The 20,338-nt window shown below is 30.9% G+C and overlaps 1 protein-coding gene across 1 annotated transcript in view; it reads right to left on the bottom strand.

Moving 5' to 3' along the window:
* The window catches only part of LOC142322189 (insulin-like receptor), a 374,309-nt gene that overhangs the window by 39,795 nt on the left and 314,176 nt on the right, over positions 1-20,338 (bottom strand). Inside the window, exons 9-10 of the mRNA XM_075360979.1 lie at positions 13,987-14,134; positions 4,707-4,921 (exon numbers count right to left, since the gene is read on the bottom strand). Coding sequence (XP_075217094.1) covers positions 4,707-4,921; positions 13,987-14,134 — 363 coding nt within the window. The remainder of the gene's footprint in view (positions 1-4,706; positions 4,922-13,986; positions 14,135-20,338) is intronic.

Genomic DNA, 20,338 nt, shown 5'->3' with positions numbered 1-20,338 from the left:
ATTCACAATTCAGAAGCTGCTATTGAAAATTATTTTGAGTACATATTTATATACACGTTGAATGGGATGCAGATAACAAAAGGTTTTTTGTTTTTTATTTTTAATTAGTATTATTTAAAAATTCATCAACAAAATAATATTGTTCTCATGAAAGAAAAATCTTTTAATTGCATTTTAAGTAAATTGGTGGATTTAAGATTTTTCAAATGTTTTAGTAACTTATTAAAAATGGAAATAGTAACATAATAAGACCTTTTCTTGTAGTGAAGTATTGTATTGAGTCATACAGAATCAGCTCCACTGTCTGGTTTAGTAAAGGTGAATATTGTTATTTTTTAAGAATAAATGATCACTTATTTTAGAAAAAATTGCACATTCATAAATATAAACACAAGAGTAAATTAACATAATATTTCATTTTGTAAGTACAGTAATCCCTCGCTATTCGCAGGGGTTCCATCTGCATTAATAATGTGAATAACAAAACCGCGAATAGCAAAACCAAATTTATATGGCAAAAAGGGGATTACATTCTTAAATAACCTTAAGTCAATTTTTTATGCTACAGTACCTATTAAAAACCTACATACTAACATACGAGATCTGTTCAGAAAAAACTGAATATATTTAATTACATGCAAACTGAGATATTTAGTGGTGTACGGTTGGCAGCACTGTGTTTCACATAACCTCCTTTGCAACCATATGTTCTTGGATTGTTGTTTATCTTGTTTAGTTTCTGTGTTATTGTTATCTGAGTGCAATGTGTTTATATATATGTGGTGATTTTTGTAACATATAATTTTCAGGAGCAACAATATAACATAAAATTTTGCATGAAACTGAGGAAAAACTTTCACAGAAATGTTTCAATTTTTGAAACAAGCTTACGGAGATGATGCCCTGGGTCATAGACAATGTTACAATTGGTTTTCACGATTTAAAAGTGGTCGTCAGTTAATTGAAGATAAAACTCAACCAGGAAGGTCTTTGACTTCAACTGATGACATCCACATTCAGAAAATCAACAATCTGGTGCATGCAAATTGCCGATTGACTGTTGACTGTCAGAGAACTTGCAGAAGAGGTTAGCATTTTGATTCTATCATGCAATGACATTTTGACTGAACAGCAGAAATAATCTCGAGCGGAGGATGTTTGTCAGCAATTTCTTCAACATGCCAATGACGATGAAACAATCATGCAAAGATTCATAATAGGAGAAATAAGCTGGGTTTATGGCTACGACACTGAGACAAAAGTTCAATCACCACAATGGATTGGTAAAGGATCTCCACACCCCAAAAAAGTACATCAGTCTCGATCAAGGTCAAAGTGATATTCTCAGTTTTTTTTTTTATTTTAATGGAATTAGTCATTTTAAATTCTTGCCTCAAGGTGGAATAGTGAACTGTGCATACTGTCAAGATGTTTTACAACAGTTACATGAAAAAATCTGCAAAGAGAACAGAGCTCTGATGAGACAACTCATGGTTCCTTTACCAAGACAATGCGCCTGGACACTTAGCTTAGTCAATTTATCAGTTTTGTGCGAAAAATCAGATGACTGTCCACCCTCAGCCACCCTACTCATACCTGGCTCCTTGCAATTTTTCCTTGTTTCTGAAATTAAAATCATTGATGAAAGGATGCGATTATGAAACTGTTGATGACAAAGCAAATTCGTTACAGACCTTAAAGGCCATTTCAAATGAAGCTATACAGGAACACTTCGGCGAAGTGAAAACACCACTGGAAAAGTCTGTGAATAGGGAAGGGGAGTACTTTGAAGGGTACAAGGGCCAATAATTTTTATAATTAATAATAAAGATTAAAAAAATAAAGTTAGACTATTTTCTGAACAGACGTTGTATTACATGCTTATGAATAAGTGTAGCTATAATAAATATGTTTTATTTACGTACAGTATTGTATTTTTATTCAAGTCATGTTATTTTGAACAATGAAAAACTTAGGCACAGTATGTATAAAACTGTTAACACTAAACACTAACTAAGAACAGAATCTTTTAACCACATAATGTAGGCCTATGTTAACTTATTTATTCTTCAAAAAAAAAAACTAGTAATTTTTGTTTGTTTTTAATTTTTTCTTTACACAATTCACAATATGGTGCTTCAACCTGTCATTTAAAATTTACTGACTACTCTTGAAAAGGGTCCGTTTCAGAAACTTTTATAATTAGTTGCGTGGCTAGACAAAAATTTCATTTACAGATTTTAAGTTTAGTAATTCACTTGTAACTTCTTTATTTTTGCCTTCATCTTCCAGAGTAGGTAAAGGCTGTGTTTCCAGTTCTTCATATTCTTTTTCTGTGAGCTCTTCCTTGTCACAGTGTATCAGCTCCTGAACATCTGAACTATCAATTTGATTTAAACCTTCACTTTGAATTTTATGTGCTATTTGTACAATATTGTTCACAGTTTTATCAGCAGTTTTGTTTTCTTTCGTTTTTCAGTTTTCATTTTTTTCTTAGCAATGTCAGACCACAGATTCTGCCAGCATGCATTGATCACTGATGGTTTAATTTTATCAACTGACTCCTTAATAATTGCAATGCAACCTGCAATGGTATAATTTTACCACCACTGACACAGTTAATGAATTATCCACATCTGTTTCATTTATAAATCCATCATCACAGATAAAAGACTTTGAAACCAGCAATGATCCCTTGATCCAAAGACTGAATCACAGCTGACGTGTTTGGTGGCAGAAATAACACTTCTACAATAGGATTCATAACTTTTACTTCTAGATGTATTGGAGCATTATCAATTAAAAGAAGAACTTTAAGTGGCAAAAACTTTGTTTTCAGATAAAGTTCAACATGTTTCACAAAAAAAAGAAACCACTCAATAAAAAAAGATGCTGTTACCCGTGCTTTTTTATTTGATTTCCATAAAACCGGTAAATGATTTTTTGTCTTTACTTTTCAACATCCTTGGATAACGATTTGCAAACAATAGTTGGTTTCAGCATGAAGTCACCACTATTATTGCAGTAAAATAGGACTGTCAAACAATCTTTAGATTTTTTAAACCGGGAGTGGACTTTTCCTTTTTTGGTAGAAAGGTTCATGAAGGCATCCTCAACATAAGCCTGTTTCATCTGTTTTAAAAACTTGATCTGCTAAATATCCTCTTGCAGGATATTATAATATCCTATTGCAGGATATGAGGTTATGCAGTTGTTCTGGAAATGAACATACTATGCTAACATTGTGCAGGGAAAATCATTTCTTGACTTTTCAAGCAAGCCTGTGCTAGTATAAAATGTAAATGCACTGGTCCTAGTTTCATTCTCAAATTTAAAAAAGTGGTCGTATAATAATTGTCCTTTTTCTTAGATAAGAAGTGAACTGAAAAGTACCCTTTTTTCGCATTTGATCTTTGATCCATAAATTAAAAGCTTTTTCAATGTTTTTGGAACAACACACAGACAGAACTTTAGCTGATTGAGAAGAACTTATCATTACACTTGCCCATATCTTTCTTTACTTTTCTTTTTATAGTGAACAATTGATTGATTAATGTTAAAACAGTTTTGCTACTGAAGCTATGCTTTCACCAGTTTTCAGTTTATCAAGAAGGTATACATTTTTTTTCTTTTCTTTTTGTTGTTCACTTTGGACATTTTTGTTTAATAAACACCGAAGACTTTGTAACAACAACAAAAAAAAACAATAACCATGACACATGTCTTGGAACTTACTAAAACCACATACAAACCAAATGTATATGCTCAATATCACAACTAAGACTTGCTGTTTGGTTATTTTCACTGTACATACTGAACTTGAGAAAAAGACATAAGTAGCCCACATGCCAACTGCTGTAGTTTGCAGATGAGTCGGGACTGGCACCAAGATTGGTAACATCAACAGAGCAGTGGCTGGTGGTATCCATATTTTCTTTATCATCATAATTAGGGTACAATTAAAATAACAATTTTTCACAAAAAATACACATGACATAAACGTCAGGTAAATCTATTATTTACTACTATTATTAAAATAAATGTTATGTTTATTATTAAATTATTATCCTGCTATGCTGATAACCTCTTTCCAAATGCAGATGAAGATATTGTTTTCAAGTTATAAAAGTAGTATAGTAACAACAAAACATTTGATAAGTACTGTACTAAATGTTAATTTTTTTTTATTAATTTGCAGTTATAGTGTAAAATTCATTCTTTAGAAAATTGGAAGAGGCAACCGTCAATAGCAAGGAATTACTGCATAGGTTTATAATAATCAAACTTGTGAATGTCAAATAATGATCTGACAGCCCATTATTGTATCTTAAATCTGATGGATCTTAAATCTTTTGTATCTGACTTTTTGATGGAACCCCAAAAGATGACATTATACTTTACACAAGAATATTACTGTAAGATTAAAATTAAGTATACATATTACTGATAATTTTAAGAAAGATGAGAAATTTGATGATGAAAAAAGAATTTATTAAAAAATTATATGAATGATTGATGAATTTATTCATCAATGATAATATAATTTCATTAATAATGCACAAGCAAAAATATAAGTAAGAATCTATACAACCGATACATTAGTAGCTCTTGGAAAATCGTCTCAAATCCTCCCACCCCCCCACTTCTGGTTTTGATTTTCAAGAAATAAGAAGACAGGAAGAGTTGAAAAAGTTAATAATACTTACAAGCAACTTTATCCCCATTTGAGTTAGATGCTACCTCCATTTCACTAAACGGCAACAAATTGGCATGCTTCCTTAAACTTTCAATTTTATAGATACAAAGCTTTGGATTAAAATGGAAAAAAAGTTTTCCATTTCTGATTTCTAAAGAAATATTTCTTGTCTCAAAATCCCAAAGCTCTACTAAATTCTGATTATCCAAAACAACCAATGCATTCCTAAAAATAAAAAATGATTTAAAACAGTAACTACTTGAGTACAAGAAAAACTACATAAATTAATATTTATAACAAATAAACCACATAATGTAATGCATTGTTTTCCTAAAAATGTTCTAACAATTTAAATTTATTATTATTATTAATATCTCAAGTTTATAATTTAGATAAATCTCAAGTTAGACTAATAACTAAATTATTAATATCAAAGATGAACATTTAATAATAAAGAAACTAAATTTACACAACTAAAATCTATAATTCATACTTGAAATTAAAAAAAAAATAACTATATACTATCTGAACATATAACTTAAATACAGGTTGATTCAAATAAACGGGAAATTTTGAAAGTTGTGTAGGTAGCCGTGGGCGATTGGTACCACTTGATAAGTGGCGCCAGCCTCTCTAACCTAACCTGCCATTTAGTTGTCATGGATCCTTGGAGTGGTGCGCAACGTGCATTTGCTATCAAAGCGTTTTACAAAAACAATGACAGTGTGGAGGGAGCGCGTAGAGAATTTCGCTGTCATTTTAATCTGGGACGGCACGACCGTGTTCCATCAGCACATGCAATTAAAACATGGATATCTAATTTTGAGGAAACTGGTTCGGCAATGAAGAAGAAACCTCCAGGCCTTCAGCGAACCGTCCATACACCACAGAATGTTCAAGCTTTACAAGATGCTGTCACACGAAGTCCACATCGGTCAATCCGTCGTCTCTCAGCATCTTTACAATTGTATAGTTCAAGTGTTCGAAGAATGTTAGTGAAGGACTTGCAATACCATCCATACAAGTTGCAGATCGTTCAGGAACTGAAACCGAACGATGCAATTGTGCGAGCATAATTCTGTAATGTAATGCTTCAGAAGATAAATGGTAACGAAGAATTTGTTCACAAACTGTGGATGTCAGACGAAGTGCATTTCCATCTCAGTGGATTTGGTAACGAGCAAAATTTCAGATACTGGGCTCAAGAAAATCCTACGCAGCTACACCAGCGTCCGTTGCACACCCAGAAAGTGACCGTGCGGTGTGCTATGTCATCTTACGGTGTTGTAGGCCCTTATTTTTTTGAGGATGACAACGATCTTGTGATTACAGTGACGTCGGCTCGTTACGTAGCCATGCTTGAAACCTTTGTTGTGGAACAACAAAAGAGATTTCCACTAATTCTTAACACAGCCTGGTTTCAACAAGATGGAGCAACATCACATACTGCACGAATATCGATGGCAGCTGTATGCCGATTGTTTGGACAACGTGTCATTTCACGAAATGGTGACATTAGATAGCCTCCCAGATCGCCTGATCTCTCAGCTTGCAATTACTTTTTGTGGGGTCATCTTAAAAGCAAAGTGTTCCACAGTAGACCTGCTACAACGGAAGAACTGAAGGCAAAGATCCGAGAAGCAATTGCGGAAATTCCAGATGAGATGTTACGTCAAACTATGAACAATTTAACGAAGAGACTTCGTGAGTGTTTACGTAGAAGAGGAGGTCACCTGGAAGATGTCATCTTTAAAAAATAAACTAAAATGTATGTATCCTAAAATGGCAACTTTTGTACAATTACATGAAATAAAATTCATTTTCTAAAAAAAATTGTTCATTAACATTATTTAATGAACAAATTTTTGAACAAAGGAAATTTTTTAAATTTCCCGTTTCTTTGAATCACCCTGTATTAATAACACTGGTATTTAACATAAATATATAAGCATAAAAAACTATAATCATCCACGTTAATAGAAGTGACATAACAATTAACAAATAACACAAATATTATACATAATAAGGAATGATTAAAAATTAAAACAAATTAAACTTTAGCTAAACAAAATAATAAAGATAAAAACTACAGAAGTAGTATATACAAAAACAACAGATTTAACCTTTAGTTGGTGAGGTGACATTTCACAGACACAAATGGTGAGGTGACATGATTTTGACACGCCTTAATTTTTTGTTACTTTTTACATCACTTTTAAGTAAATTTTTAATATTAGTTATCATCAAGTGAAAAAAGCTCCTTAAAACATTAATAATTTAAACCACTTTTTAATACAGTAAAATACTTTTATACAGTAACTGAGGGACTGAGGGGTTTCGCTATACCACCTAATGTTTGGAGCAACTTTCATACGACTCACAGAAACTGGGATTCTACCAATATATGTTCTGGTCAAAACAAAGGGTAGTGATTGAATGTTCACCATCAACAAAGATAAGCAATAACAGCGGTTTCATGAATTTATATAAATATACAATAATGTAGGATCCAAAGCCAAATTCCAACAAGGAAGTAAAAGATTATATACAATTTGAGTGGTTGGCTGTATATCATTACTGATTTACAGCCCTTGTTGGGTAAAGTTAACAAAAAACACAGCTCGTATTTGCCAAAAGAAATTGGACTTTAATGAGAAAGAAAACAATTGAACTTATGTTAAATCATAACCTTAAAAACTAAAAAGAAATTATGAAATTAACATAACTTAATGATACATAAGAATATCAACTGAAATCAGCATATCAGTAATAATAATATTAAATGTGATTTACAATTATATACTTAGAAAAACAAAACATCAATAAACATAGTATGACTGGCAAACTATTGCATTACTGACATATGCTGTAATATTGAAAAAATTAGCAATGAACAAATGTCATTAACTTAGAAAAATAAATTACAGTAGATCTTAATTGGCACTGGCCTTTTCTAATTTATGAACATCATCAAACTTAGCACTAAATAATTAAAACTAGCAATTCTAGTTTAGTGTAGAAAAAAGGCCACAATAATATTCTAGTACAAAAAAGTTAATTACAATAATCAAATTGAAATAAGTAAACATATAAGTAGAGTTCAAGCTTTCTTGAAAATATAAAATTACAAAGAAGTCCTAAAACATAACTGCACATCAGGAGTAATTTGCTTTAGGTTAATTTAAGAGAAGTAATATGAATACAGTTCATGATCAGAAAAGAAATAATCTCAGCGATTAACAAGTTACAAATTATAGAGTTAATTACAATAACAACAAATTGAAATAATTAAGCACGTAAAATATGTTGCAGCTGAACAATGACACAACCTTATATAAGTCACATGTAGTGACTGCACATAAGTGAATAAATGGTTTTTAAACCAAACTTGAGATTGAAAATGCATAAGGTACGATGAACTGAATGTTCCACAAATTTTAATGAAAAAATAACTGTTTAACGTAATAAATAATGAAAATTGAACTTGCCTGTAGCACACAAAAATTAGCAAGAGACGAACTCGTGAATGAAGGTAAATGAATACATCCAGTAATCCTGGGCGTAGTCTGCAGTGGTGTATCAGGAATGCAGGGGTGAGACGTGGTTTAGAGGTTGAGCAGGATTGGTGTCTCAAAAATATAGCAACGAGTTTGGAGAGATTCTGCATCTATGAAAATGTAATCAGCAGCTCGAGAAGATTTGGCGTCAATAGAATTGGCAGTATGTAGTGATTGAAATACTTTCAACAGAGAGGTAATATAGTGAATTTGAAGAATAACTTAACAAAGAAACGAGGCTGGACGAACATAGAAAACTGTGAAATCACAAAAACTGACGAGTAGAACTAGAGAATATTTTGACAGAGAAATACCACAACGTTTATGAAGACGAAGAAAGTATTAACATTATACGAGCGAAAGAGAACATCGAATCCTGGTCCTCCAACTCTGGAGGACCAGGATCCGCACAGCGTGAAAGTCAGGACTAGAATGACAAACTGGCGTGGTGAGAAGTAGGGGAAGCGAACAAAGCAATGGACAGAAGAGTGTGTGTGTGTTGACAACAAGAGTAGTGTCTAAGTGTTAGTATGAGAACGATTAGAGAAAACATGTGGAATTCAGGAACGAAGACATAATAAAAATAATTTACAAGCAAGCAGACCACTAAAGAATTACGTAAGATTGATAAAATAATTTCTGAATACGCAAGTTGAAGAAATGACATCAGGGCAGAAGAAGAGAAATAGACTTCTAGGAACTATGACAATATTGAAATTGGTTAAGAATAAAAAAACACTTAAGAATAATATATATAATAAGACTAAACAGCAATAAAATAATGCGTGATAGAAATAAGCTAACGCCAATATGATGATGCAACAGTCAGTCAAGCTGGAGCCTGAGAGAAATGATATCGAAAATAAACCCAACAACCTATTTAAAAATACATATAGATAAGCCTTACAAAAAATGCAAAATAAAATTACCAAGCCTGTAAACTACAAGACTCGACCATAACCTTGAATTCAATGGAATAAAACGACTTTACGCAAACGGCGTAAACAGCCCTAAAGTACACGAATTTACAATACAACTAAGATAAAGCCTGGAATACAATTTGAACAACATTTATTAAAGTGCAATATAATTAATATGAAAAAATACTTCATAGTTTGAAATAATTAACCCATTAAATGAGATCCTACATGAATAAGTTTCCATTCTAGGGGTTAGTACCTTTATATATATTCTTAGAAGGATATAAAGGTGGTTTCTACTAGAAAATATGATAACTAGGTAATTGGCGGCTGAAATCATTCTGATTTACAGCTTTTACTTTTCCATTGTTAGATGATTGTCTGTAGTTTCAAAGGAATTTCTGACAAAAAGAATCGCATGGTTGCAAATCTGGGGAATTTGGTCTTGGAATCCTAAAGTAGGAAAACCAAAAAATAAAAAATTTTGAGTTGATTTTTATTTTGCTTTGTTCATTTTATTTAGATTTGAAAGCATACAGTTTATTTTATTAATATTATATAAAAATACAGATGAATGTAATATGATAATAATAATAACAATAAGTAATAAAATTTAAAAAAAACTGAAATAAAAAAAAGTTGTAGTTTAGTCTTCATAGCAGTTAGTGCAAATCTTTTTCAGACAGTCTAAACATGCAGGATTTTAACATTCATAGCACAAATACGATGTCCGTTTCTTCTTTTTTGCAGGGCAGATATTGCATGTCTTTCGTCTTGCAGCCTTCTGGAAGTTGTTTAAAGTACCTCAGATTCTTCTTGCAATTTAAAAATTCTTTTTAATGAAATTCATATATCTTGAGAAATTCTTTTATTATAAAATCTTCACACTGCATGGGCAGAAACTAATTTTATTGCTACTACTTTGAGATAGTCAAAGCATCTGTTATAATACTGTATGTCTTTCTACTGGTAAGCGATATAAGAATTCTCTGCAAAAATATCTATTAATCTGTAGAACAAAACCATTAGCCACCTGTTTATATGCCGGATACAAGAGTAATTATTACACATATTGTCTAAGCCATCAACCCCATTTTTGTAGCATAATAGTAGGATATAATCTCAGGCTTATTATTTACATGGTCATCACCTTTATTATGATGATAGAACTAATATGTGTTACTGCTCTGTTATGTTTTGGTACATAAGAAATCAAGGTCATTTGTTTAGTAAAGCCATATAAACTTTCCCCAATTTTTTATTTTTTGTCAGGGAGAAATTCAGCTGGAATTTCTCATCTTCTTTTATTTAGGGTGCCAACATATGTTAGCCCTTTACCTCCCAGTTTTTCGACCAAGTCAGTTGATGAAAACCAATTGTCCCCAGTAATGTTTCTATTTGAGCCATAAAGGGGTTTTGCCAGTCATATTGCAGACTGTATTGGTTTGGAAAATTTGTTTTCTTCTGACAATCCAATTCCATCAGAACCCTTACCACTGTAAATGTGCGCATTATATAAATAACTAGTTTGCAAGGCTGTAATACACATCATTTTAGTCCATATTTATTTGGTTTTTTGGCATAAACAATTTGAACACACATCTGCCTTGGAACAGGACTAACATTTCATCTTCGCAAGCATTTTAACCGATGGAGTAAATGCACTGACAGTTAACAATAATAACATAAATACTTCTGTAAACAAAGCTGCTTTGTAAATGGTTTTTCTCTGAACTCTTGTTTCAGAATTGTCAAATCTTAGAACAGTGAGTAACTTTTCTGATATTACTAATCAAAAGATTTCTCAACTTGTTCCATCAGTAGAAAGAATTGAGTCGATGCTTTCGCGGTTACATTTGTATATTGCTGTACGAAGCAGTATTCCTATAAGTGCTTTAATTCAACAATATCACTGTCATTCAGTGCAATAATATTTGGATTTTTGTATCTTGTTCTCAAAGAAGGCAGTTTTTTGTTTGTCCACTCCGTAATAATATGTAAAATATCATCAGAAAATACTTTATTCCATACTCCAACTACACTTTCATTTCAAATATTACATCTGTTACCAATTCGTAATGTATTATGTGCCGTAACTCAGACATTTACTTCTTCTCAGTTCTACTTTAGACCATCTAAAATTGGATTTACTCAGATAAATGTTTTCATCTACATCCCCAAGTTTATCAATCCCTTCATTTTCACCACCTCCTGAAAAATCGACCTCAGAAACTATATCATACATTCATTCCGATCAACAGCCTATTCCACATTTCCTACAGCAACTACCGCTTGATTTCCAACTGTAACCCATTCTTGATTACCATTTTCACCTTTCTCCCTATTTAGACCTGTAATTGGTTCATCAATGTCCATATTCTCACTTTCCCATCCATCCAGTTTGCAAAAAATTGCTTCTTCAAAATTCTGATCATTCATGTTCAGTTTTACAGTGAAAAAGATAAATATGATTTGCTAATAAAATTGAAACAACTAGATGCAAAGAAATTTATATTTAAGCAAAAATCTGTATTATTTGATCATTTTAGAAAGGAAATTATTACATAAATGGTGAGCACGTCAGTCTGACATCAGATACTCGATTGAGAAAAAAAAGACACAATAAAAACTCTCATCGCATGGGAGACACAATCTAAATACAACCAAAGAAGAACCACCTACTGCAAAGCACACTTCATTATGTGATCAAGGGTGGGGGTAATCACATAGCAACCAGATGGGCACTGTCATTTTGATGTCACCTTACCAGTTGCAGGTAAATTTCAAATTGTTTTCAAAACAAATTCAAAATAAATAAAAAAAAATCAGATCTTAGAAATTAAATAAAAATATGGTAGTAAATTTATGATTGTATATCAAATAAAAATCCAATTAAACATTTTATGCCTGAAATTCATACATTAATATTATAAATTAATCATTCAATAGGATTGAATTCACTGAATATATCAAGGTTTTCAGAAATGGAAATTCAATGATAATTAATATAGCAGAAAAATTAACAAACACACAAATAAAATACTTAGAAATTAATTTAGAAATACTTAATAGCTAACAATAATGGCACTGAAAATAATAAAATAGAAAAAGAAAAATATTATATGAGGGTCATTCAATAATTATACAAACAGCTGCACAGTAAAAATGGTTTATTAAGTAAATACAATCTTTTTGTTTACTGTTCCACATAATCCCCACCAACTTCACTGCACTTGTCCCATCTTTTCATGAGTCTTCTTATCCCCTCAACGAAGAATTCATTACCTTGATCTCAAAACCAGTTTTGTACTTTCTTTTTTTACCTCTTTGTTGTCATTCAACTTGATGACACACAAAGCTTCTTTCATTGGATCAAACAGATAAAATCCGAAGGGGCAAAAGTCACAGCTGTAAGGAGGATGAGGTAGGAGCTCCCAACCCACTTCTCCAATAGTTAACAGCATCAGTTGTGCCGTATGAAGTCCGAGCGTTGTCTTGAAGAAGAAGCACGCCTTTCCTCTGCCATCGACATCCTCTTCAATGTTGACTATGTTCTCAATCATGGCTGAGTAGTATAGGCTGTTGATAATGCATTGCTCCTCCAAATAATCACAGAAAATCAGACCATGGGCACTCCAAAATATGGTTAACAACCAGCCAATGGTTGCGTTTTGAATTTCTTATGGACAGACAATTCAGGGTGTTTCCACTGCATGCTTTGACTTTTGGATTCCAGCTCAAAATGATGTATCCAAGTTTCATCACAAGTTAAAATCTTGTCCAAAAATGCATCACGTTCATTATTGAAATGATTTTGAGTTCAGTGCAAATGCGAAATCTCTTGGCTTGGTAATGAATGGTAAGCTCTCTGGGAACCCACCTTGCACAAGTTTTATGGTAGTTCAGTTAGTTTTGAATGCTAGAATGAGTTGTGCCAACTCTTGCTCAACATTTTATATTTTCAGCATTTTGTTGAATTGTATTTCATCGGTCTTCTTGGATAAGTGAATCAATACGAGAATCTAACACCAAGATTGACACTGTTACCAGATGCCTGGAGCAGTGCTCATCAGTCATGCTTTTGCAGCCACTTTTAAACTTTTCCACCCATACATAAAAATTTGCACAGTTCATCCAACTACTGCCATATTGTTTGTCCATTCAAGAGAATATTTATGACAGTTGTACACTTTCTAAAAGTAAAAATCGGATCACAGATCACTGTTCTTCAAAAGTACTTTCTTCAAGCACATATAGCATCGCAACTAAGACTTCAGAGGTTATTTTTATGTAAATATTAATCGAACAGCTGACTAACATTCTTTGCAAGGTTGCCAACTATCACTTATAAAAGTTTCAATTGCCTGCATTAAGCATTTCCTTCACTAAAAATGTTTGTTTAATTATTAAATGACCCTCATAATTACAAACTTAAAATGAAAACATAAGATGAACTTAGAGAAAATTCGAATTGTAGGTTGCACTATTATAAATTTATTTTAGTAAAATTTTATATTAAATTCAATTCAGGCACAAAAAGTTTTTAGATAGAGAACTAAATATTTACTACAGAAATTATAAATTAATGGGAATGGGAAAAGGATAATAAAGCAAGTTTTAGAATCATGTTGCATGATGGAATTGTATTAAAGGAGGTAACAATAAGACATTCTTACCAATTACAACTCTAGTGATTTATATATTGTAAATGATTTGTAAGTGAAATAGCACTTCCTCAACCAAACCATTAGGTCTTTACACGTATTTATAAATAAATAATAATAATAATGGTAAAATAAAAACTAATACTTACTTATTATTTTCCAAAAAGTTGCCATGTATTATTCTTAACTTTTTTAAGAAGTTAAGTGACACAATAGGAAAGGATCTAACAATTTTTAAGTAACCATTAATTTCTTCAATCATATTTAAATTTTCTTCAAGTTCTTTTACAACATTGCCTGTAATCAAAAAAGAAAAAAATAATAATGATAAAAGATAAATAGTGATATTAATCAAATTATATACGAATTCGGCAAGAAGTTCCTTTACATTAATTATAAAATTATTAAGATAGGTGCAGCTTACCTTCTATGCATCTAAAACAGCTATGGGTTCCACCATGTTCAGAGCACAGCTGTATATGTCCTTGTCTGGTTGTTCATTTGTAACAGCATGTCTAGGTTGATCATTTCAATACTGACTGAATAGCATTTTGAAACTGCTCCATGTAGATATATTTACATTTTTGGATCTCTTCTTTTCCTAAACCCCAAAGTGCATTGCCAGGTTAGCTGAGATCAGGGCTTCTTGCTGCCAAGGTAATAGAGCCAATAACTCAAATTGTCATCCCAACCCAAATCATAACATGAAGCAGATGGTGTTAATTTACTTAAAAAGGAGAGGATTGTCTTTCGCCCAGAATAAAATATTTTGGTTACAAGATATTCGATCAATTGCCTGAGACACTCGTCTGAGAACAAGATTTTTTTTTATTGTTTAATCTTGGAAAGTGTTCAAACAATAAATAACATGCATAAAATGTTGATCAAGGTCATTCTCACACAGCTCATTAACATGTGGCCAGAAAAAACATTTAGCTTTCAAATCCTTCCGTATATGGACTCGCACTGTCGATCTTGCAATGCCAAATTCTGCAGAACATTTGCACATTGATTTCATCAGTTATCGTTGAATCAATGCCTCCACAGCAGCACACGTCTCAGCTCGAGTGCTCGGCCTCCCACTCCATGATACATCAAAAACACTTCCTGTTCCAATAGTCTTCTTTTCCCACGTCAATAACATTTGCCATGATGGCAACAATTACCTAAAATGCACAAAGAAGTGCATTCATTATGTTCTCCAATGTTTTAGCAGTGTGTGGATGTTTGTAGACTCACACGGAAACTAAAAAACACTCTTTAACAGTGAACTCACTCGTATCCACCATCATCCACACTTGACTATGGCTAAGGTCATCCCACCATAGAATGAACATAACGGATTATCCCTACCACAGCTTATCCTCACCAGTTTTTCCAGCAGCAGTGAATGATATCAGAAATGAGCAGTAGAGCCCAATTAAGCTGAATTTATTACAATGTAAAGATACTTCCTGCCCACCCAGTACAAGACAAAATAAATGCATAAATCACAAGTCACATAACAAAGTAACACACAAATGCAGAACAAAGAGTCATAATGTATATATGAAGTTTTAATCAGTAACAGGAAATTTATTTGTAAACTGAGTCTTAGTCAATAAATTAAGTGTATTAAGAGCAATAACAGAATTAATATTGCTCACTGACACTAACTTTTATATATGCCACCAGAGGAAGTCTGGTTTAACAGTAAATAGTTTAGTTACTATCATACAATACACAATTCAACAGATAAGCGAGCCCGCTGTGACTTCATCCTATTCCCCAAGCTGGAAAGAACCATGAAAGGCAATGTTTTGCCGACACTGAAAAGCTAAAGACAGAATTGTTGAAGGAACTAAATGCCATACCAGAAATTGCGTTCCAGAGTGCTTTGAAAATTGGAAATCGTTGGCACAAATGTGTTATATCTGAAAAGAAGCAATTTGATGGTGACAAAATCAATACTAATGAATAAATAAATATGTTTTGAGAAAAACTAAAATTCTGCATATCCTTTTATCAAACCTTATATATTATTATTTTAGATCACCCAACTTATTATGAGTCACTAACTAAATCACCTTCTGTAGAAATAATTACAGAATATGAATTACAGAAAACAGATTGAATCTTATTTTAGTATCTCAGTTATCAATATTGGATTACTTATTCTCCAGATATTAGCGATTTAATAGACAATTTTTTTGTTTCAAAATTTTTGTAGCTAAGTAAAACGTAATTATTCATAGTAAATGCTTCCTATAGTACGCTACGTATAAAATTAAAATTGCTTTAAATTATAATGTTATCTATATATTTCAAATAAAACTAAGAAAATCCAATTTGTGCTACTATAATAGCAGCTCATTATCTCCATTTTTCTGTTTTTCATACTTTGTTTTTTTGTTGAAACTAAATAGAATTTTCTTTCCTCCAACTTGCAAAACGTTTTCATTTGTGAATTTTACTAGGAATATATTTTAGTAAAAAATTTCAAAAACCAAGAAAAAATGTAAAAAATTTTCATAGGAAGAATTTTTGGAAGTTTGAAAGAAATTTCATTCTGGATGATTTATATAACACTTTATATATATATATATATACAGGCGTTTCATTTTAAATGCCCCAGGCATTTTCTCATAAAATACACACAATACAAAAAAATGACCTAAAAAAAGGTTACTCAGATTGGAGGGGGACAACTCATCATGACCTTGTATTTGATCTCGACTTTTATTTCAAGGTTAATATATTTTTTTCAAATGGAATGACATATTTTTGACCCCACAAATGAAAAGAGCAAAACAGTTTTCATTGAAATGTATGGTCACAATATGACTTTGGACCTTTTTTCAGGGCGTTTCATTTAATCGCCCCAGGCAATTTTTTCGTAAACTACACACAATACAAAAATATGGTCTACACAGAAGTTACTCATATTGAAGGACACCTTGTAGTGACCTTGTATTTGACCCTGAACTAGGCATTGACCTTGTTTCAAATGGATGTATTTTGATGATTGTATGTAATGGAATATAATGTAATTTATGTATTTTGGATGAAATGTATTTTTCAAACGGAATGATCTATTTTTGAACCCATCACTGAAAAAAGCAGAAAATTTTACATTGAAATATGTAGTCACTCATATGACCTTGGACCTTTTTTAAAGGTCATATGGTTAACCACCTGAGATAGTGTTATATGATAGTGTAAGGTCATTTTTATTGCTCTCTCCCATAGTTTGTTAAGTGAATATAAATATTCAGATTATTGTAAAGTAAATATAAGAGTATTGCATGACCTTCAAAAACGTGTAACTCGTTAGCCATGTGACCTTCAAAAAAGGTCCAAGATCATTTGTGTGACTGCATATTTCAATGTAAAATTTTCAGCTCTTTTCATTGATGGGGTCAAAAATATATCATTCTATTTGAAAAAATCATTTTAACCTTGAGGTGTCCCCTCCAATCTGAATAACTTTTGTTTAGGTCATTTTTTTATATTGCACGTAGTTTACAAGAAAATCACCTGGGGCAAGTATAATGAAACTTCCTAATTTACCGTAAATATATATTTGTTATTGTATTTGTCCATATTCTCCTCTGTACCAATTATGTCAAAGACAAAAGTATATAACACAGTTTTCCACCAACAGTACAGAATTCAATAATGTCTCTTACCTTATGATTATTGTTTTTCAATTTTAAGAGCGCTTTCAAGGGTTTCCCCTCATTGTCAGTTAACAAAAACTTTTTAAAATCACACATTAACTCAAAAACATTAAAGTTGCTGCATATTACAAAAGTATGTAGTTCAAAAATTAAAATAAAATACTTCATGTCCCCAGCCACACATACATTAATGTACTCATAGCATAAAGTAAAAAGCATTATTGAATTCTGTATTGTCAGTGGAAAACTGTGTTATACTTTTGTCTTTGATACATATATTTATGTATTTTTCTTTTAACTAAAAATTAATCAGAATTCTTGCTTACTGCTTTTATTTTTTTGTTATCTCATGTTTAGTACTTGGAAATCTCCTTTTTTGAATTTGAGAGCTTTGTGGAAACGACGATTGACTGCAGAGAATTTATTTAAAATTTAAATTTAAAAATATATTTAAGAAATGTACAAAAAAAAAATAGTAAAAGGTATTTTGTTCAGGTGCTAGAATGCAATTTGTTAAATTATTTATTAATATATAAAAGTAATATACTGGCTGTATTAATTTTTTTGATTTTAATATCATCATAAAACAATTACAGTTTGACAGTTAGTACAGCCCAGTATTAGTCTCATCATTCTCATTTCATTAACTGGATTCGAATAACCATAGTACAATGAAGTTTAAAAATGTGCCACATTCGAACTTATAAATAGATTCTATAACAATTTCTGTAACAAATACATTCTGTAACAATGCAGAAATGCATAAATGTTTGAATAAGAAGTTATTTATTTGAATAAATAACATACTTGCAATTTTTTATTAATTAAATATTTAAATTATGTGATTTAGAGGCTAAACAATTATACTTTCTTTTCTTTTTCTGTTTAGCCTCTGGAACCACCATAAAGTATTACTTCAGAGGATGAATGAGGATGATATGTATGAATGTAAATGAAGTGTAGTCTTGTACAGTCTCAGGTCGACCCCATTTCTGAGATGTGTGGTTAATTGAAACCCAACCACCAAAGAACACCGGTACTCACAATCTAGTAATTAAATCTGTATAAAAGTAACTAACTGCCTTTACTAGGATTTGAACCTTGACTTTAAAATCACCTGATTTGCAATGATGAGACCACTAGACCAACCTAGTGGGTAAACAAATATACTGGCAATGCTCTGATAACTGAATAAAATCCATATAACTTTAGAGTACAAAAAGCAATTTTTTTGTACTTAATATTACTTTGTTAAAATTAAAATTCAAGTGTGTGTGTTAACGAATAGCAACTACACATAGAACTGCCAAAACAAAGAAACTAAATTTACGTAAAAAAATAGAAATGTATTAAAATAAAATCTAGGAAATTCATTAAGTGTGTTTGCGTGCAAAAATTTCAGTATTAAAATTATTTCAGTTTAAATTAACCGAAACAAAAACTTATCTCAGATTATAAATCAGAAATAACAGGTAAAAAAAAAACAAAATTTTTATAAGAATCTTCCATGTATGTATGTACATGAAGTATGGAATATGAGAGGGTTACTTTTCATAATACATTATTATAAATTACAAATTGAAATTGTATTTCAACTAAAAAAACATTAAAATAAATAAAACTTTCTCAAACATTTTGAAACATTGATTAAAAAAGAGTATCACTGCAACTAAAATAATGCTCGTTAAATACTTATTTTATTAAAATGTATACTCTTTTAGCATATTATTTAAATAAATAAATTTTAAATATATAATGTAATGAAAAAGTTATTTTTAATTAATCCAAGCTATTACAAATATTACAAGCTTACAAATATTAAGTAAAGAGTTTAATAGGAAATAAAAACATAATCGTAAATATAGCCTAAAAAAGGTTCTCTTTTTTTCTTTTTTAATTTTAAATCATACCTTAATATTTTTAAATGTTTTCTTTTAAGATAATTACTCTCATGGAAGTAACAGTGGTAGTAATTAATGCAAAAATAGGTTTTAGTGACACATCATGTTGCATTGAACAACAAAGACAGAGATAGAGATAAGAAGTTTACATATATTAAAATACTGCATTTATTTTACATTTACTGCGGTACATGACAATCCATAAGCTTGTAATTTAATTCATAAAAATAATTATTATTAGAATGGCAAAGTTTAACATTACAAGAAATTTATTTTTTTCTTTATGAATAACATCATCTTTAATCTATCAGATATTTATAAAATTGGTGTGACAGTTAAGAACGCATATTGAGGGAAAAATAAAATATAATAAAATAACATATTGAGGGAGAAAATAAATTTAAAGAAAACATAAAATACTTGGAATTCAGGTTAGATATAAAACAACTAGAAGAAATTCAGAGTTATAAAACCGACAGAATTTTAAAATAGTCCCTCACGGAACAAAAATTGTTAACTTGCTTTCAGAAAAGTAACTTACTCAAACGAAGTCAAAAGAAAGAATAACTAACTGAACTTATTCGGTATCTGTAAAAAGTTTTAAATTTAATCCTTCGACAGTGATAAACTTAAAAAATATTACTACTCTATCTAAATAATTTTCTTATTTATTTACTGAAAAAAAATAATAAAAAGATTGTCATCGATTTGATTACATTAATTTACTTTTCCTATAACAAAAGTTTGAAAATTATTTCATCCTGATAATTTTTAATTTAGAAAAAAATGATTTATTAAAAGATTAAAACATTTACAACATAAATTTATAAAATAACAATTTTATGGCTGATATTTTTATTACCTACATATATTCTGATAAGGTTTTAAAACTGAACATTACCATGTTAGTAATGTCCAGTTGAAGAAAGATTTTTTTTTTT

The sequence above is a fragment of the Lycorma delicatula genome, chromosome 3 (genome assembly GCF_047948215.1).
Source record: "Lycorma delicatula isolate Av1 chromosome 3, ASM4794821v1, whole genome shotgun sequence".
NCBI classification, from domain to species: domain Eukaryota; kingdom Metazoa; phylum Arthropoda; class Insecta; order Hemiptera; family Fulgoridae; genus Lycorma; species Lycorma delicatula.
The sequence above is the reverse complement of the archived record's forward strand: the minus strand, read 5'-3'. Positions and strand labels throughout refer to the sequence as shown.